General features: G+C 36.6%; 1 protein-coding gene across 1 annotated transcript in view; it reads left to right on the top strand.

Moving 5' to 3' along the window:
- GRK7 (G protein-coupled receptor kinase 7) overlaps positions 1-12,759 on the top strand; it is a 20,539-nt gene extending 7,780 nt beyond the window's left edge. Inside the window, exons 3-4 of the mRNA XM_009869427.1 lie at positions 7,622-7,893; positions 12,417-12,759. Of these exons, the coding sequence (XP_009867729.1) occupies positions 7,622-7,893; positions 12,417-12,759 (615 nt within the window). The remainder of the gene's footprint in view (positions 1-7,621; positions 7,894-12,416) is intronic.
- Positions 12,760-20,091: the final 7,332 nt, after the last annotated feature.

Below are 20,091 nucleotides of genomic sequence, written 5' to 3'. Positions count from 1 at the left end.
TCCCTACACAGGTTGTGCCACCCATGAGACATGTTCTTCTGTCTAGGAAAAGCTCGGAGCCCTTTAAGATATAGCATCAGGTCTCTTTGCATGACTTTTAACATTGTTCTTAATTCAGTTTAATGTGACAGTTGATAAATGCTATAGCATGTTCTATAAAAAAGCAAGAGATAAGATTCCTTATCAAGTTTGTAGAGCTAGCAGAAAGTTTGATTAAGGTCTTTGAACATGAAAAATGCTATGTGAATGCTAAATAGTACTGTTTATTCACTTTGTGTCTTTGGCAAGTCATTTAGTGGGCTACTTGTTGGTTCAACATTATCAAAGATTATTTTATTTTACTGGGTAAAAAATGCAACATTTGTCTGACAATGTAATTCCTTGAACTGTTGATTTGACAGATTTGACCAGAAGCAGTATTGCAAGAACTGTAAGCTATGGTATGGTGAGGAATGTAGCACTTCTCTTCTTTGTGGACCACATGTGGCATTCCACTTACTGTCATGAGTAGTTTCAGTTAACAAAAATGAACACAAAATAAAATCCTGAAATTACAGATACAAACAGATGAAAATTGTGGGCTTGGTTTTGCCCAGTGTTCAAGTTTAAAATCCGCTAGTGTAAGGTAACAGGTTTGAAATATATGGAGGTGATTTTTACCATGATGTGTAGTTAAGCTGCAGAACTCTTTTGCAAAAGATCTTGCAGGGTCAAAGAATTTACCTAGGTTCAGAGGGAGAGTGGACAGTTGACGGAACACCACTTTGTTGAGAGAAACTGTTTCTCTGCAAGTCCTTGAACTGCAAGAGTTGGAGTCTACGAAAATATCAGAGAAGTATCTATGTACACGCCAGGGTATAGTCTTCCCTATGCATCCATTTTTTGGCCAATTCACAGACAGTAAACAGTCCATATGAGCCTTTAGTCTAATGCAGCCAGTACCTATGTTCCTGTATTTACATGTAGAAGAACTGTACCTCCAACACTGGTCATAATCCTCAAAGATAAGGTGGATGGAATTCTGTGGATTTCAGTTACAGACAATAACCATCCAGGCCACATTGTCATTCACACTGCTTAACCTACATGGGCTGTACCTACATTGGAGGGCAAACACCCTTCTCAGGGCACCCTGCGGTGCTGTTCTCTCAGCCACAATGAAGAGAGATGTTCGTTTTTTGAGAAAGGCACCTACATGTTGTGCTATGATACCGTATTTACTCAAACCAGAACAGCATTCATTATTCAGCATTCATAAATTATAGACAGAGCTAAGTAGATGGAGAATTCTCTCCCTTATTAATATTGTTTATGAAATATTCTGTGGTTGTTAAATAACAAAATTGTAAACATCTCTGAAGTGAAGTAGTATTATTCTTACATTATAGATGGGAAGTGATCAGGAGAAATTTAAAGGGAAGTTAAAGGGAAAAGCATGTTACAGGAAGACTAGAGAACCCTGATAATTCTTGAATTCTAATTGTGTGGTTATGAGTCTGTACCAAGTCTTCTGCTTGTCCTATATGCTCTATCCCTATAATGTCTGAATATGAATGTGTATGAATGTGACTGTGTATGAATGCATGTTTCTTCTGATGACATATCACCAAGGAGGGGATATTAGCAGGTTCTGTCTCCAGTAAGGATCTGAGACAAATACTGTGATTTACGTGTGATCACACAGGAAGAAAGTGGGGAGGTGCTCTACAGTCCAAAGTTAAAATTGTTGCCCAGTTGCTGGACCGTCCTTCCTCAAGCCATTTATCCCTTTAGTTTTGATATAGTATGAATCTAATCTGAAAAATGTGTTGTAACTCTATTTTTCTTCCCAAGTGAGAGCATAGAAGTAGCCTGCCTCAGAAGTGGCTTTCTCATTCATTTGTGCAACTTCCTTGATTTCAAGGACCAGATGTTCAAGCTTTAAAGAGCAAAAAATCGTGGTGGATTTTTTAATACTCCAGTTAGTGACTTTGAATCCAGAGGCAATTTTGTTTCCTTTTTTTCTAATATAAATCTTTTTACTTCCTTTTGTGTTTTTATGTGTGGGTTTTTAAGGCAGGCAGGTTTCCCTGTTAAAATTATGTCCCTATGTGAAAATGAAAATAATTTTGGTCTTGAATTTTGTGGGATTCAGTAGCTCCTAAGCTCCTAGACAGTCTTTCTCATTAGCTTTTCCTGGAACTCTGAACAGTCTTCCTTGCATTTTTCTGAATCCATTTATGATGAGCCATTCCATCATAAGGTCCTTCCATTTGCTAAGCATTAAAAATATACCAAAATTTTTGATCTGTGTGACTTTTCAAGAGTGCCTTTTATCCTAATTAGATTTGATTTTTATCTTTTTTGAAAAGATAGCTGCCTGTTCATTTGATCAGCTAGCTTCTTGTTACTATATGAACATGTAGCGAACAGCTGTGGAGGAACTGAAATTCTGCATGACTCATTTAAATTATGCTCTGTTCCTCCTCACAGTGGCTCTTGGGAGAAAAATGAAGATTGTAAAGTGACAGAGGCAGATCAGTTGTTCTTCTCTACATCTAGAGCCTATTAGCTCACGTGCAGAGATTTGGTTGCTGTAGTCTGTTCCTGCATTCTGGCAGGCTCTATTAAGGCCATTGCTGGAGGAGTGGAGAAACAGCTGGACAGGAGAACAAAGCAGGCAGTGGCACCCCTTGGAGGAAGGAAGGACTGAACCCCAGGAAAGAGCTGATAGAGCTAAACTGAGCTTGTTTTTTTTTTCTCTGTTCAACAGTTCTTGTGCCATGGCAAACAAAAGATAGACATTTACTGTTTGGTTTGTGATATCAACTGAGTTTGTTTTACAGAGATCTGTGGGAAAAGGTAGAAAGATATAAATCCTGTTTCTCCTCATTTGCCTGCTTCTCTGCAGATGAAAGCTCCAGAGAGTTCTATTTCTTTCTGCCCTGCATCTGCTAGAAGCTGGTGTAACGGTGTTCGGGGGACTTGCCCTTCTCAGGACAGCAATCTGAATAGGGTGTATGAGTGTACTTACACTGTGGGCCTCATTCTGCTTGGATTTGTAGTGCGACAAGTACCCATTGACTGTACTGGGAATTGAGTGCACTTAGTGCTTCTCAGGATCACATCTTGTATTATTAAAAATTACAATCATGTGATCTTTTAAAAATTTATGCAGGATCACATTTCACAAAAGAAACATTTGTATACTTTCAGATGAGTCATTTCTACTACACCCTGTCAAACCTCACTCAAAACAACAATTCCACTTAAACTTCTTTATTAAGGTATCCAGGGATGACATTTGGTTGTTACATTTTAAAGGATTATTGAAAAATTGTATTTTGATCTGTTCTCAAGGTACAGAAATAAAGGGAGAAGTAGATGTGTTAACCCTTTTCAAAAGCAAGCAATTAAAATTTAATTGACTGAAATTTAGTGACTATTTTTATATTTCAAACAGCATATACATGTAAGGCATCCTTCTCATTATCACAAAAGACAGTATTAGATGGAAAGCAAGCAAAAAATAGCTAGTATTGCACTGCAAAAAGTTGTGTTCCTCTACAATAGCATATCATTTCTGCCTCCTCTTCAGAAGCTGGGATAATATAACATTCTTTGGCTCCTTTGTGATTTATTTTTTTTTAATTGTGTCTCATTAGGTGCTTCCAGGTCAGTGAAGGGGTAATTCCATGTGTTTATGTCTCTATAAGATCACTTCAGGAGTCAACACATATGTTCAGATGATTCCTGGTCAGGTATCTTAAAAAAAAAGAAGAAAATAACATGCTTGGTCTTAGCCTCAGTCAAAACTCAATGCACGTCCTAGTAGTGTAGAGTTGACAATAACCGAACTCAGCTTTTCTGAGTGTGGGTTGGTTTTTTTCCCCCATTTCCGTTAAAAGAGTGAAATTTATCCATGTAAAATAAGATCTAATAAGAAAAACTAGTTTTCAATTAATATACAACTTTTGAATTTACTTAAAAATTGTATTGAGTGAAAACAACTACAAAGTCGTATAAACTTACCGATTTTTTGTGAAATAGACACACCAGTAACCCATACTTAGAGGTATCCTATCTGGGGCATGGTCAAAAAATTTGAACTGAATTAAATATTCAGTCATGGCCCATGGAAAATAGACCCCTTCTCAGAAAGAATGCTTTTTTTTCTTTGGTGATTTTTGTCAATTCCTTTGCTTTTTTGTCCTTTTTCTCCTTCTTACATTTAAGTGTAATTCATGGTGTAGTTATTTAGTCCTGTCCTGCTGAGAGTAACTTCACACATTACTCTGATTAGCTTTTGCTTTGGGAATCAGTGGATACATTTTCCACCTAATACACTATTTTTTTCCTGGTCAAATCTTACTACTGCTAATGAATGACCTGTACAATTTAAAAACTCCCTTCACTAAGCTTCTGTTTTACCTGCTTAAATAAACATTCTAAGTCATTGAGGCTGCCTTTCATCTTGCCACAGGATCTCTTTTCTTTGAAAGTTTTTTGACCTCTTGTTTTCCATAATGATAAGCAGAGGGATGTTTGGTTTTACCTTCCCTCTAATGCTATCTACTCCCCCAAAATAGAATTAAATCTTTTGAAAGAGGTATGTTCTTCCGTTCAGGGGTTGAATAATGCGCTTTTTTGTGTTCCCTAATACAGCAAATGCTTGTGGCTTTATCATCTTTTTTCCCAAATGATTTTGCCGAAGTTTCACAAACATAGAAATAGGTGGAAATGACTAAAATTTAAGTTCTTTTCTTCTGTTCTTCACATTCCTATTTTGATAAAGATTGCAGAGTTGTAGGTATTTATCCCCCCTGCTTGTTCATGTGGTTTCTTCCCTTTAAAAATCACTGCAGACTACTAGGGAAATGTGTTCGTTTCTGCTATAAAATGGTACTGTTTAAGAAGTTTTTGAATCTCAGGGGTTATGAGATTATGTTTAGATTCCTGCTTCTCAGCCCGTTCTTTTGTTGTGAATTGTAGGAAAGCTTCAAGATTTGGAGAGATTAGGTTCAAACTTTTTTTATGAATTTCCAGGAGAAGAATAACTCTCATAAAAATCTGAATTAGAATGGTTTGACATATCAGAGGAACAACATATGTTGCCAGATTTTTCTCAGATTGAGCTGGACCAGTTCAATAACAGCTCCAAAGATTTCAGTGCTACTGATTTAATATTTTGAAGTTTAATTCTTGTTCACAGTAACTCCCTTCACAGTCTTTTATTTCAGTCTGAGGGGAAGCTGTTGGTCCATTTCTGTTTTCCATTAAATTGTGGTCATGCAGTCTTTTTGGTCTGCAACTACAGTCTTACTTTCTCTGTTCTTGAGAAGCAGTACCATGTCAAAGCACATTGTTCTTCTGTATATTGTAAATTACTGAAGGTTATGTGGAAAATGCACGTGTACGAGACTGAAGTTATTTGTCAACTATTTCTTTTGAAAAGAACAACGATGGAAGAAAGAACAAAAGTAGAAGGAAAGAGAGGCAGTATGAAAGGAGCTGCCTTGAGACATATTTATGATCACAGAATTCTGAGTTTTCCATGTCACATTTACCCAGTTCCTGTATAATGATACTAAGTTGCAGCAAAGAATGTCTTATCAGAAAGACCATACTGTGCTGTCAGGGTACATCTTGATGATGATATGAGTCATCAGTTCTTCAAGACATTAGTGCCACAGTGTCAGCTCAGTAAAAATAAGAATGTTTATTGCTTCCCAGAAGGGAAAAAAAAAAAAGACAAAAAATATTCCAATATTCCAGAAGCCTATTTAGTGTCTGTGTTCACTAACCCACAATGAGGTCTTTGTGCATTCTTTTGTACCAAACTTTCTCTACTGTTTGTGATCCCTCCCCTCTGTTCCAGGTTTCCCAATCTTCTGAGGCCAGGTGGATCTGGGTTCTGTGGTCTGTATTTGAGCACTTGTCTGCCTTTATCAGTGGAGCAATGATAATACATAAAAATATAACACTGTCAGGATATCTCTCAGTACTGACTTTCACTTAGTGAAATGCAATGCAAACAGTACAAATTACCTGTGGAATTCTGTCAGCTGCTGCAGTGCTCATACTCTGTACTTCTGTGGTTCCAGTGAGTGAGACAACAGTTCACTTTTAACTTTTTTGTTTTGCTTTCAACCTGTCTGATATTTTGTCTTCTCATGTCATTTCTATTTTTCAACCAACTGTTGCATTCTGCTCTATATACCTAAAACTGAAAAAAAAATATAAAGAGGGAAAACGAACTTGATTTAATTTTCTGTCCATTAGGTTTATCTTGTAATTTCTTGCACATATTGTTTACAGTAGACTATATGCCATAATGTGTAGTAGTGTGAGCTAAAGTTTATAGGGAGACCTGATTCAGAAATACTGTGCATAAAATTGCGACAATTAGAGGAATTACCCAAACCTCATAAAATAAACTTAGTCTGTTGAGCTGTGCTTTTTACGAATATAATTTGCCCAAATGAGCTCTAGTTTTAGTTACATTTTTCTAACTTTAACTTTGGAGTGAATTTCTGTAACTACTTGTGTTGTGGTTAACAGTAATAATGACCAACTTGAATAACCTTTAGTGGGATTTTGCACAAATAGTTTTTCATTTTAAATTATAGTAGTGCTAATACATCAGTCTCAGTATTTCAAAAAGATATAAATGAGGTTCAAACAACTTCTGACATAGTTACCACTGTTACTTGAATCTGGTAAATATATAAAGTAAGACACAGCATCAGATGCGGCAGGAAATGTTGGGTCAGCTAAGGGAATGCGGTTTTGATTGAAATCTCATGTCCTCACTCATGTAACAGTGCAGCAGAAAGCGTACAGAGAGGCTGACCTGCTGTCTTCCCTCCCATGTGACTCAGAGGCAGCAGGAGCTATTTTGAACACTATGCAGTCCTTCACCCAAGGGAACATGCCAATCCTCGTCTGGGAAGGCAGTAGGCAGATTCCGGTCTCAAAGAGTGGTCACTTCTCTTGGAGAAGGGTCCATTGGTGCTGTATATAGCATCTTTATTCAGAGACCTTTCTTCATTTAATTTACAAATTATAGTTCTCTTAGGTTTACTTTCTTAAAATGTTTTTAAGTTTTTCTTGGCCCTAGATGGCAGAAACCAACAGGGAGTATGGGTGAGAACGCCCTCGTGCAGCTCATCTACTAGCTTGATGAGAATTTCCTATTGGCAGCAGACCCTTATGTTGAACCAGTTATAACCACTGAACAGGAAGGAATTGGTGATTGTTTGACTTTTGTCTTATTTTAAATTTTTTCAAATTGATTGCTAGTTGTGTTTAAAGGACACACTGTCTTCAACAAGAAAAAAATAATATGGAAGAAGAATCCAAGCTAAACATTAATTTAAAAAGAAACCACTTTTAGAAATTGCACAGACATCTCACATTTGAAACACTTTTCCCATATACTAAGATGTTCAAAGACTGATAGAATCCATGTACTAAAACAGAGTTTCTAAATTTAAAAAAGCAACAGTTACACAGAGGTTTTAGCTACAAAATACATCAATTGTATTACTAGTATTTTGGAAGAATTATAGACTAGTCTGTTTAATTGTCTGCATTTCATTACTGACATTGTATAGTAAATCTGTCTGTGTGTTTGCAATAGGCTGGGACAAATGGTTATATGGCTCCAGAAATCCTGAAGGAGGAAGATTACAGCTATCCTGTGGACTGGTTTGCTATGGGGTGTAGTATTTATGAGATGGTTGCTGGGCGAACACCATTCAAGGATTTCAAAGAAAAGGTTGGTAAGGATGAGGTTAAAAGAAGAACTCTGGAAGATGAGGTGAAATTTGAACACGCCAACTTTACAGAGGAAACAAAAGATATCTGCCGACTGTTTTTGGCTAAGAAAACAGAGAATCGTTTAGGAAGCAGGTATGCCTTACTTTTCAAACTCAGTAAGAAACAGATTAAAGATGCAAACAATATTGCTATTTTACGTATTACACAAAATGAGGTTAGATGCTACAGAGTACTGAAGTTTCCCTTTCACTCCTAGGAAGAGAGAGGTGGAAAGTTTTGAAGATAATATAGAAACAAGGAATTTTGTTGCAATAATGTGATTGTCCTAGGAGTTCCCTTCTTGGTATTTTGTGGAGTTAGATTCTGTACAATTTTGTGAGAAGGGAACAGTCCATCTTTGAATGCAGAATCTTAGGCTATATCACTTACTGGAATTACGTGGGCAAAAATCCAAATCTGCAATGTGGCTTCTCTTCCCTGCAGATACCTAACTTGCAAGGCTGTTTTCTTGGCTTCCTGATGAAGAGACCTTAATCCTTCTGCCTCACTCAGGTGCTTTAAAAAAATCTTGTTGGGGTTCTGGTCTTCCTGACTCATTCTAGGGAGTAAAGAGAGGAACAGAATATTGGACACAAATTCTTTTAAAGCAAAACATTTTGGGGGACTTCAGAAGTGACTTTGGGTTGATATGAAGATTAATGGATATGTCCCTGAATTAGCAAGTTTAAGGAACTATTCAGTAAGAAGAAAATTTGAAAGCTAAGCATTGCAATATTTAACTTATAATATCTCTGATACCTCTGATATATTTGTGTGTGTATATATATATATATAAAAATAAAAGTAACAGTGCAATTCCAATGAGAGAGATTGGGGAACTATATTTGTAATATAAGACAAAATAAAAGAACTATAATAAGAATGTAAAAAACTAATAGGAAATTGATAGTACCTGTCTTTAAGAACACATGATTTGAATCACCTATGAATACAAATGTGTATCAGTTGCTTTTCCAATCTAAACATGGAATAGACACCGGAGCTTAGTGAAAGTGCACAGATAGTCTTCTAAATTTACATTTCATAACAATATGAAGTAGTTTTGCAAAATGCTAGTTACACATTTGTCTGAAAGAATTAACTGTAATGAAAAGTAATGTATCATTAAGATACATATTCTTATAAACCAAGACAACTGCTCTTTGTGCCTGATGAGTTTTCCCAAGAACTCTGCAAAGCTGCAGGAAAACTGGCTGCCTATTTTCAACAGCACGTAGAGTATGTTTGATACAAAATCTGTATTATTTTAGTACGTTTAAAAATAATATTTAAAAATAAAATTAATATAAAAATATTCAGAGCATTCTACCTTACAAGTCAGCATGCATTGCAAACATTTAGCATTTTGTGAAGTAAACAAGTTTCAGAGGAGAGGAAAATGAAATTTAGAGATTCTAAGTGACAGTCAAGTTCCATTCACTAAGGCCGAAGCAAAACCAGCAACAGACTGTTCTCTTACTGTAACCACATTCCTTTTGCCAAGGGAATAATTTACAATCATTCTGTCTGCTTACTGTTATTTCTTAGCAATGGGAGAAATGTACACAGAAAGGTAATTGTACATATTATTTTTAATGTTCTGCTATTTATTTCAACTCTTATGTGCCATACTGAGAGAAGGAAAACGATAGGATGTATACCATGCCTGGGCACGATACAGAATAAAAGCCTGCCTGTACCTCTTAAACAGGGCAATACTATTCAGGACAACACGTCCTTATGTAAAGATTAGCACTGTAATTCTACTAAGGACAACAAGACCTTGGGTTATCTACATAAGTGTCTGTTGCATAAGTTAAAGCTGCTCAAGAACAGCTTTAATTTGTACACCTGACCTTTTAAAATACTCTTTTATTGAAGTCACTGGCTAACACAGGAAAGGTGTAGGCATTTTTCTTGACTCAAGCTTTTGGGGATTGACATCTCAAATCCCAAATCTGCCAAGTAATTTTTCAATTATTTTTTGTGGAGAAATACAAAATTGCCAGAATTTAGATGAATTTGTTTGCTTTTTCTGTTTAAGTTATGTAAAAGTGCAGTTCAGAAAGGAAGACCTCAGGTTCATCTCTAGATAGTTGGGAGATGCCCCAGTTCGTTCCAGTAGATGGCGTTCCTGTAGCTTTATGTTTTTAAACTTTTTATAGTTTTGGTGATGTCAGAAAATGTATCATGAGAAAAATTGCAGCACCTCATTCTGGAACCTTCATCAGCTTCTAGTGGATTTTTTTGGTTTATGTTACAAAAAGGAAAAGTAAAATAAAGTGAAATTTTTGAGTGCATCTGCCCAGCAGGATTGTTGTCACTACTATCCCACTAGTGTCCCAGGACACTAATTAATTTGAACAGCAACTCTAATGCACTTCAGACTAACAGTGAGTGTAAATAAATCCCATCAGGCTTGAGCACTGCTCAAGTACTTGCTTATCACTAGCTAGTTAAGTTAGATGATCTTCCAAGACTATGTATATGCAGAGGTCATGATCCCTGTTGGCTTAATCTGTACATTCATAATTGTGTTCATATGGCTCTTTCCAGTCGAAAACTTTGCCCAGGATGCCCAGATGGCAGCATCTATCATCCGTCAGGCTGTGATTTAGCATCCTGGTCATGGTGGTGTACAGTTGATTAGCGACTGGTGGTGACCTGCTCAGAAGAACCAGGCAGCAGAGGCAGAAAATGACAATTTTCTAACAAGGGAGCTGAAAAGGAGAGCTGGTAGTTTCATCTCAGCTGTGCCTGGGGAGCAACAAGGCAGGCTAGAAGCATGACAGGACAACACAGGAGGAACTGGCAGTAGTGGCAAGGTGGAGGAGCTGTTCTGCATACATAGTATAAGGTTTTAAAAAAGGATTATTTTCTACAGTCACACAAATCTACTACTTCTATATGGTGTTTCTACACTTTTGCAAAGATAAAAAGACTTACCGAAGGTTTGCATTATGTTTTGTTCATAGAACATTGTCTGGAAACACATGAGGACTTACACTTTGCTAAGTATATGATTTTGTAAGGAAGTGGACAAAAAAAAGCACAACATGTTAGCAATTACCATTTTCTGAGGCAAAAAACCAGACAAATTTTTTTTCTTCTACATTACCATTTTCAAGACCAGTGCATCTACAATACATTAAAAAAATTACTTAGGTGTAGAAAATACAGTGGTCCTCTCTGTTTCTCCTTTCAGTAGAATTCAAAACTCAGACTTCGCATATCTTGATGCTAGAGGCACAGTTCAAAAGCTGTGGTTCTTGGTCATGCTTTAACAAACATACATTTGAGGCTCAGATTATTTTTATAATCAGAATATCCTGCAAGCATCAATATGGGTCTACAATGAAATAGTTCACTATTTGCGTTTTTTAGCTTTCCCTAAGGTAAGCAATTGTTTTTCATAAAACGTACTTAGAATATGTATTTACAATGATTTTAGTACTTCCTGGATTTTATTATTGGGTTTTAACAATGTTAATAAAGGATTGTGTTTGTGACAGTGGCACACAGACTTTGCTAATGTTGTAATCTGTGAATCTTGTGCTTAAAATCTTTGCTCATTTATAAGAGTAGTTAATTTGGGTGAAGAGACTTACTAAAACTGGGAGCAATGTAACTTCTATGATGTAAGTGCACAACAGCTTTATATTAAGATAAAACAGAAATGTCATTTGTCACCTATTTACTATTTGTTTCCTATTTACTATTGTTCCTCAGAGTCAGTGTCCTAGAAGTATTAACCCAATGCACCTCAGTCTAGAGTTTAACAGATATTCTTATCCTAGTAAATATAGAACCAACCATTGGACTTGCATTGTTGGACAGTGTATCTGGAACTCTCCCTTCCTGTCCTGCTATATCTTCAGTCCTCGTTAAAGTATCTTTGCATATGGGTATCTCAGTGCACTGCTAGAAGCAGCACTGCAACTCTTGCATGGCACCTTCCGCAGACTGATATACCCCAAGAGGTAGAATCCTAGAACACTGGGTTGGAAGGGACCTCAAGGATCATCTGGTTCAACCTTTCTTGGGAAAAGCACAATGTAGGTAAGATGGCCCAGTGCCCTGTCCAACCAAATCTTTGCCGTAGCAGCACACCGTTCACTCCTTTTGAGCTTGTTGCCCACCAGAACCCCCAGGTCGCAGGTCCCTTTCGACAGATCTGTTCCCCAGTCAGGTAGATCCTAGCCTGTGCTGTACTCCTGGACTATGTTTTTCCAGGTTCAAGATCTTAACACTTGTTGAACTTCGTGGGGTCCTTGTTAGCTTACTCTTCCAGCCTCTCCAGGTTTTCCTGCAGGGTAGGTCTCTCTTCCAAAGTGTCCACTTCCTCACTCAGTTTGGACTCTTATCAAACTTCATCAGGGCATGCTTGATCCCATCATCCAGGTAATGAATAGGGTAATGAATAATGGGATCAGAATGTTTTCTGCTTCTTAGCTTTGCTTATATTGTGCAATGCAGTATTCTCGGGTTTTGAAAAAAGCAGTTGCATGATATATATCTCCTCATTTTAAAATACTTTAATGTATACAACACGAACACATACCTGTATCTATCTGAGAGCAAAACGTACTGATTAAGAAACTTGTGCTTTATTGCAGAAATGAAGCTGACGACCCAAGAAAACATAATTTCTTCAAAACAATAAATTTCCACAGACTAGAGGCAAACCTTGTTGACCCTCCATTTGTGCCAGATCCATCAGTTGTCTATGCCAAAGATGTTGCAGACATTGCTGACTTCTCTGAAATACGAGGAATTGAGTTTGATGACAAAGATAAGAAGTTCTTCAAAAAGTTTGCAACAGGTGCTGTCCCTATACCCTGGCAGGAAGAAATTATTGAAACGGGACTGTTTGAAGAACTGAATGATCCTAACAGAGTAGATTCTGGAGGTTATGCAAATGGAGGTGAAGCTAAGTCAGGAGTTTGTTTGTTGTTGTAAATATCATATCATTAACAAACAGAGTAGAAACCAGAACTTTCCATATTCTGTCTCTGTTTCAGAAACTCAGTGCATCTGTTCAAGAAGAACCAATCAGTGAAATATGACATTGACAGGCTTTGTAGGACCACCACCTGTATAGACTATATTTTCCTTTGCTCTAACAAAGGAGATAATATTTTTGTTTTACTGGAGACTTATCATGATAAAGAACCATATCTCTTTAAGAAACTTAGAATGATAGAAATTCTGATATACAAAAAGCAATAATAGATTGAAGAGGCAACACTTTCTGAAAATGACTGACTACTGCTTTGAATACAATTATTTGTTGGTTTTCTTTCTATTTTCTTGTTATTTCTGCTGATCTTTCCTCTTTGTTCTACAGTATTCAGGAAAGATTTTTAAATTTTCAAGTTATATGCTCAGTTAGACAGTGGAGCTCATATATCATGTCAAACTTGAAATCTTATTGGCTAGCCAGTCTGTTGTTTTCTTAATTTCTTTTAGTTTTTGGATAGTTTTATTGTAATGCATTCAAATTGTCATAAAATGTAAAAGAAGGCTCTACATATCACTAGGAAATAGGACTGACAGGATCAAACTCTTTTCAAGGCTAATTTTAACAGAGTGAACATAAAATCGCACCAATTTACTTGAATAAAGCATTTATTATTATTATTAAGTGTACTCTTTTATGTAATACCATATACAAAGGAAATGTATTTCTAGGTAAATACATGTTCTTTTTTTACAATCAATTTTAAACTTTTATCAGGTTTCCCGGTATTTTTTCTTTATTGTGGTAATAAATTAAGCTACAAATAGACCAAAGCAATTTGTAACTGGCTGTTTACAAGACATCTGTTTCAGTGCAGTATAAATTTTAATTCAGCAGTTGTAAAATGCATTATACTATTAAGTGCTGTAATGGTGGTAGTGGCGGAAAGATTATGTGTGCAAGTTGACACTACCTTCAAATGTTTGTTGATTCTCATGCAAGTTTTATTTTTCAATTTTATGACAACCTAAAATGAATTAACTGGAAATATTTCTGCGAATGCTTTCAACTGCTGAAGTGTAATATTCATATGTCCTGCTGATTTTCTAAGGTAAGAAAATAGGTGGTAGTTGTTTGCAACAACTTTTAAAACTGATTCTGTATGCTGTTTACTGTCATCTATCCAGCCATAATTTTCATTGACTAAAGGGGAAGTTGAAACTGCTCCATTCCTTGGAGTCCTGGACGATGCTAATACTCTGCTTCCTATTTTTCATAGAGCAAACCTACCGAACTCAAAGACTTCTTTTACATACACACTGGAATTGAACTCACGCATCTCTTTTAAAACAGGAAAACCAATAATATGATGTCTTCTATAGTTGGATCTATCATGTGCAACCCATAGCTTTAGTATTTATTTGTAATCCACTATCTCATCCCAGATATCTCAATAATGAAAAAAAACTTCAGTTTTAAATACTTTAAGTCATTTAGTCACAGCTAAGTAATACATTGTGTTGTTCTAAGTAGAAAAAGAATTGTTCCTTTTTTTCCTTTTAAATTTATTTTTCCAGTGCTTTATGCACTTAATTTTCAAGTGGAAATCATGAAGGACAGTGTTACTTAGGATTAGTGGATAATTCTGTTCATGAATTATGAGCATATAATTGTCTTTTGACAGGAGACTTTCTGTGAAATAGTTTAAAACAATATAAGCTGAATTCTGACTTGGGTTTTGAATGGAGAAGAATGATCCTGAAAGATTATGAAAACTAGAGGAGACTGAGAGAAGAGTCATGTGGTTCTGTCATGGATTTAGGAGAGCACTTCCAGGGCTGACAACATGATTTTATTTCTCACTGCTCCCATCTGTAGAAAGCTCTTACAGAGTGGTATTAGGCTAATAGATGTAAGAAACCCAGAGATAAAACTTTATTACATATACATTTAAAAAACAACAAAAAAAAACCCCCTACCTCCCCCCACACACATTACAGCTAGGAGACACCTGTTAGTGCTAGATGCATCAAACTTCTGTCCTGAATCTGTACACCTCAAATCCATATAAATGCCATTTCACAAATCCTCCAGAGTCATAGAGTAGTAGTCTGAAATGGCTTAGTACATAACCAGTTTTCCAGTACATACACATTTCCCTTTTGGAAAGATGTAACCCGTATGATACCAGGCGTTGCAAGAGTAGGTTTTTCAAAATATACTGCAATATTGAGATCTGTGAATTCCAGACATCATATATGCATAACGTTACATTGTTTAGTTTTAGAAATGTTATAGTGTCAATAAATCCCAGCAGTGTGTATATCAGTAAGATACTATAATGTTAAATATTCTATGGATTATTCAAAGCAGCACATCAGAAGTCTGATAATACACAGTTTGGCACAGTGTATGATAGAGAAGAATGTGCTAGTTTGAAATTATTGATTTTAATTTTCTAAACTTCATTATTTCAGTATGTGGACAATTTTAAAGTGCAGAGCAGAGCAAAAAGTATTTCTGTATTTCTATTAGCATTTTCAGTGCGTCTTTTAAAAAACAATTTCAGCTTCTTTTAAGGAATCTGTGAAATGCTTGGTTCTTTTCTTCTTCCTGCCACTGTAAGTTTCCTTGTTAAACTTTCAAGAACAAAGTTATCTTAGCATCCCATTTCACCTTAACAAAACAAAGCCAACAATCCTAAATTCAAGTATTAATCTCATTTTAAAAAGCTAAATTGTAAACTATTGTATTAAATGCCATCTGTGAAAGGTTACTGAGTGCCCTGGCCACTCTACAGTGAATAACAATGCTGTCTTTCCTGCCCTGTTCTACTTAGTACTGCTATTAGAACTACTTGATAATTTTAACTGAAGAATGCTGAAATGTGAGATTTGTAATGGCTTGAAACCTATTCTTAAAAGAACCCTGGACAACACTGAAGAAAAGCTTCTGGCACTGAGAGGCTATAAAATGAAAAGCTTTCCGTTGAGTCTTAAGTCTGAATTTTCTTTTTGATACCACTCCTGTTATCCTTACCATTAGTCCACCAGTTTCACTGAGCACAAAGAGACAAAATGAAGTTTAGTATTAATATAATGAAATCATTGTTCACAGATATGATTTATCAGTGGCAATAAAGCTCTAGCTGTGTACCTTCAGTTGCATCATGGCAAAGGCTCATTTAGTCAATAAACACCTTGGTTGCAGCAATTAGTTTGCTTTTCTAATACGAAATAGAATTAGCAATTGGAATCTGCATGCAATTTCCAGGCTATCAAGGAGCATCTGTATTAGGGAAGGCAACGTTACATTACATTAAGAGACTCTTAGCAAACATAATACTTGAGATAGTTATTTGTTCAACAATAAACACATGTCAATACAGAAAGCTAAATGGAACTAACATGAGATCTCTTGTTAGAGGAGATGCCTGTAACTGTGCTGTGTAGCTATAAAGTGATGCATGGTTTTATTTACTTTTAATATCAGCATTGTTTTTTAGAAATAAAGTGCTCATAATATTGTATTTAAAATACTGTTGTTTTTACAGCTTTTAATGCTATGTAACATTTTTCTGATCCGAATACCTACATCTATGATTAAGTAAGTATGCTTGGTCATTTACCTTAAAAAGTATAAATTCCTTATTTTACACTATGATAGTTATTTGCTTTTTTAACATTAGATTTTTAATACCAAATTATTTAAATTCCTTTAACCTATTTATGCAGTAATGAATTGTAAAAAACATATTTTAATTATATGCAAGGTTTTTTTTCTGTAATAGGATTTAAATTAATAATTAAGATCTTAGCAACTGTGGCTCATAGCACCACAGAAGCACTGAAAATCCTACCAGTTCTGAGATTTCTGCTAAAAGCATATATTTTTTCTAAGTGACGAACACATCAACTTTGAAATCAACAGATAGCAGAAATTACTGGCTTTTTCATAGCATGAGACCTGTCACTTGTAATGTTATGGGTAAAGGTCACCTATGATTATTGTGGCTTAGGGAGTACATTTGAAGCACTGCATTATGATATCATTAGGGAACCTCCTAAACACATTAAGGAATGAGTAGATAGAAACTGAAAACAAATTCAGTTAAGCACATGATTTTTTATAATTAGGCATTGTATTATTGCAGCAAGTAACTCTAAATCTAGAATTTCATTTAAAATATAGACCAAAAGGTAAATGTTTCTTAGGAAACCATGCTTTGGTATTTCTCTGACTTTCATTTATATAACTGAACTTGAGCAGAACTGGTATAAAATTCTTACCAGTTAGCCCTCTGCATTTCCAGAAATGTGAGTAAATACTTAGTGTTCACAAGGGAGTGCAAAATTTTCTAGCCATCTCTTGCCTGGAAAAGAGGACGAGCAAGAACACATGGGTGAACTATCACTGTGCCCCTTATAATGCAAGTACGTATATCCATGGGAAAATATAGCTAGTGACATCTCTATGTAGCACCATTCACACCAATCATCTCTGAAGTTCATTTCCTTTATATGACACAGTATATTGTTCTTACATTTATCCTACATTTATCCCCATCTGTTACCTCCAGAAGACTGGCACAATTCTGAACGAAGCCACTTTAAGTCTCAGGGAGTCTTAGTTCTGTAGGTTGGACAGACACAAGGTGCCATAAAGAGTAGCTGTCAATACCATTTCAGTCAAATGTTACTCCAAGTGGTGAAAGGCTTTAGTGGGTGGGAAATATGGGGTAAAAAACATTAATCTCTTTGAAAGGGCTTCTGGATCTGTTAGTTATATTCCTTTTCTTCTGACAACTTTGGGGCAGCTGCAGTAGTTAGTTCCTCCCTTTCCTGTTGACCAAATGCAAGCACAATCTGGTTTAGTAGTTATTTTATCCTGTTTATACTCTTTATCCATGCTTTTCAATGTCTGAGCTTTGTTAGTAGGCAAATTTTTTCCAAGTATTCATTCTCTGATTAATGTACACCAACATGGTGCTATTGCATCTTTGGTAGAATGAATTAAGAAGAAAGAAAATTTTTGTTTTTCTTCTGTACACAAGCATTACTTGAAGCTAAACATAACTAATTTTGACATGTTTTATCAGAGGAATTCTTTACCAAACCTATACGTTGGCCTGTATGATTCATTCAGGCTGTTCTGAGTTACATTTTATGGAGTGGAAAGATACAGCAATGCCGAATGACACACTGCAGACATGTCCTTATGATGGGAGTTCCTCATGATGGATGTTTCTGTGATTCATGTTTTTATAAAGAATGCCAAAGGGATGACTACAGATATATCAGTTGTCATAACTTGTAGTCCACTTAACAATAGTGCCGTAACTGTTTAAAAAAACAGCTATTGTGCAGGAATGTTCAGTTACGTTTGCTTTGCAAGACTTCACACAAGCATGACATTGGATGTGCCATACACATCTCGTGACTTTTGAATCACTGGGGTAAAAGGTCTACTGCAAGTAAGAACAGATTTGTTGTTAATCAGTCCTGTCTGCAAGCATTCTTATGGTAATATTCTGACTGAACACCTTCTGAACAGTGGTGAAATCTTTAACTACATTGCTAGTCTGCAGTTCTTAGGCAAACATCAGTCTATGGAAATACAGTGACAGAACTAAAATGAGAGAAATTGTTCCAGTATCTTGGACTTCTCAGGAGGACGTAGCATCTCATCATAACTGTTGCTTCTGAGGGCTTCAGACTGCTTCTGACATCATCAGCAATGTAAGTCAGAAGTGGCTTTAATAATATGAAAGCAGAGAAAAAGAAGTCATGTTGCATGACGCATTGAGTCAATTCAGTCAAACTGTTAGAAACTGCTTCTCTAGGTCAAAAGGCTGTACAGCTATTTCTTGATAGAAAGGGATGATCTGAGTGGGGGCGGTGAGATAATATCTGCAAAAATATCAAATAGGGAGGCCCCTAAATCATTCATGTTTGTGCATTTCCTTGTATGAAGGAATTAAATTTGTATTAAGGAGTTGGCTAATTTTTCTCATTATCAGTAAGGATACTTTGTATGCTCCTTAAAATAAACTGATAATGATACATTGTCCAATACAACTGAAGAGTAGTCCTCATGCTTTTATCTTATTCTAAGACATCCCATAATAGAGTTATTCTCTGTTAAACCAAGCAATGCATAAATGTTCAAGTACTGTTTTTCCTGAATTCCCCTCAGGGTGACTTTTCATGTTTCTGTAGTTCATATTGTTTACTTCTCTGTGACAAGGTAACTTGCTTAGTAGATGAGGGAAAGGCTGTGGATGTTGTCTGCATGGACTTCAGCAAAGCCTTTGACACTGCTTTCCACAGTATTCTTCTGGAGAAACTGGCTGCTCATTGCTTCAATTGGTGTATGTATGCTTCACTGGGTGAAAAACTGGCTGGAAGGCCGGGCCTAGAGTGTGGTGGTGAATGGAGTTAAATCGAGTTGGTAGCCAGTCACAAGTGGTGTTCCCCAGGGCTTAGTATTGGGGTCAGTTCTGGTTAGCATCTTTATTTATGATCTGGATGAGAGGATAGAGTCCAACCTCAGTAAGCTTGCAGACACTAAGCTGGTGGGAGTGCAGATCTGCTTGAGGTTATGGAGGCTCTACAAAGGGATCTGGACAAGCTGGATCAATGGCCCAAGGCCAAATGTATGAGGTTCAAAAAGGCCAAGTGCCAGGTCCTGCACTTGGGTCACAACAATCCCATGCAATGATACAGGGTTGGTGAAGAGTGACCGGAAAGCTGCCCAATGGAAAAGGACTTGGAGTTGTTGGTCAGCAGTTGGCTGAACATGAGCCAGCAGTGCGCCGAGGTGGCCAAGGCCAACAGCATCCTGGTCTGTATCAGAAATAGAGTGGCCAGCAGGACTAGGGAAGAGATTGTCCCCCTGTACTCTAGACTGGTGAGGCTGCACCTCAAATACTGCATTCAGTTTTGGGTGACACAGTACAAGGAAGACGTTGAGGTGCTGGGGTGTGTCCAAAGAAGAGCAGTGAAGCTGGCGAAGGGTCTTGAGAACAACTCTTATGAAGAGCGGATGAGGGAACAGGTTATTTAGGCTGAAGGAGGCTGAGGGGAGAACTTATCACTCTCTACAACTACCTGAAAGGAGTAGAATCCTAAATGATTCTTTGATTCTCTGATTCTTTGTGATGTGAATGAAAATGTGCTGACAGATGCTGGATGAAAAGTCCTGTAATGCATGACTTCATAATCCTAATCCAGGTTGTACTGCTCATGAGGACTAAGATCAAATATCACAGAATCACAGAATGTCAGGGGTTGGAAGGGACCTCAAAAGATCATCTAGTCCAGCCCACCTGC

The sequence above is a fragment of the Apaloderma vittatum genome, unplaced genomic scaffold (assembly GCF_000703405.1).
Source record: "Apaloderma vittatum isolate BGI_N311 unplaced genomic scaffold, ASM70340v1 scaffold33425, whole genome shotgun sequence".
NCBI lineage: Eukaryota > Metazoa > Chordata > Aves > Trogoniformes > Trogonidae > Apaloderma > Apaloderma vittatum.
Note: the sequence above shows the minus strand (reverse complement) of the source record. Positions and strands in the feature narration are given on the sequence as shown.